Source organism: Eimeria tenella, genomic scaffold (assembly GCF_000499545.2).
Source record: "Eimeria tenella Houghton genomic scaffold, Eth_scaff3746, whole genome shotgun sequence".
NCBI classification, from domain to species: Eukaryota; Apicomplexa; class Conoidasida; order Eucoccidiorida; family Eimeriidae; genus Eimeria; species Eimeria tenella.
This window is the reverse complement of record NW_013543295.1, coordinates 1-1,209: the sequence shown is the minus strand read 5'-3', so window position 1 is coordinate 1,209 and position 1,209 is coordinate 1. Positions and strand designations below refer to the sequence as shown.

General features: G+C 59.6%; 1 protein-coding gene across 1 annotated transcript; it reads right to left on the bottom strand.

Moving 5' to 3' along the window:
- Positions 1 to 553: 553 nt before the first annotated feature.
- On the bottom strand, positions 554 to 984 carry ETH_00037490 (uncharacterized protein; the record flags this gene model as incomplete). The annotated part of the gene is made up of 1 exon (XM_013376586.1): positions 554 to 984. A coding segment is annotated over one exon (431 nt), but the record flags the coding sequence as incomplete, so codon positions are not given.
- Between the last annotated feature and the right edge of the window lie 225 nt (positions 985 to 1,209).

Below are 1,209 nucleotides of genomic sequence, written 5' to 3'. Positions count from 1 at the left end.
GCTGCTGCTGCTGCTGCTGCCGTTGCTGCTGCTGCTGCAGGACCGCTTGCTGCTGCCTCTTGCGGCAGCGCCCGTCATTCCTGCTGCTGCTGCTGTCCCTGCAGCAGCAAACCGCAGCACGCAGCTTCCTTTGAAGCCTCATTAACGGCTCAGCAGCAGCAGCAACAGCAGCAGCAGCAGCACTTGCAGCAGTACAGCCTGCAGCAGCCGCAGTTCCAGAACCAAGAATTCCAACGGCAGCTCCATGAGCAGCAAAATTCGCAGCAGCAGCAGCAAGTCCAGCAGCAGCAACTGTAGCAGCAGCAGCAGCTGCTGCTCGCCTTGCTTCTTCCGCTCTCGACGGGCTTTCCGCAGTGATAACCTGCAGGCCAAGCAGCACAGCCGCATTTAGCTGCTTCTATGCATCGTTGTTGCTGCTGCTGCTGCTGCAGCTTGCAGTTGGCGTGCTGCTGAGGGCTGGAAGCAGCAGAGGAAGCAGCAGCAGCAGAAAATGCTGCAGCAGCAGCAGCAGAAAATGCTGCAGCAGCAGCAGCAAATGCCGATGGACACTCACCGAGTAAACAGACGGGAGAGTGTCACCAGCAGTGGAGCAGGCTCTTGCTGCTGCTGCAGTTGCTGTTGTTGCTGCTGCAGCTCCAAACCGTTTTGCTGCTCCTCAGCTGAAGCAGCAGCAGCAGCCGCTGCTGGCGTTGCTGCTGGCTGCTGAGTTTGCTCAGATGGCGGGGTCCATGCAGGCATCGACGCCGCAGGTGTAAAAGCAGCAGCAGCAGCAGCAGCAGCAGCAGCAGGGGTGCCGGTAACAGCACTTTGGCTGTAGGCTTGGGTCTCTGCAGCAGCTGAGTCTGCATGTCCTGTCATGTCCCAGTCTCCACTGTCAAATTCCCCTGCTGCTGATGCTGCTGCTGCTGCTGTTGCTGCTGTTGCTGCTGTTCTTGCTGCAATTGCTGCTGCTGCTGCTGCTGCAGCGTCTCTAGGGTGCTGCATGCTCAGCAGCTGCAGTGCTTTAGAGAAGGCAGCAAAGGACTCTTCGTCTTCATCTGTGTCCTCTGCTGCAGCAGCAGCAGCTGCTGCTGCAGCACCAGGATCATCACCCTCAGCTGTTGCTGCTGCTGCTGCTGCTTCACCTTCTGCTGCTGCAGCGCCAGCAGCAGCTGAAGGCGACGTCGACGCCCACAGAAGACCAGCCCAGCCTCTCACAGGCCCTCCCCG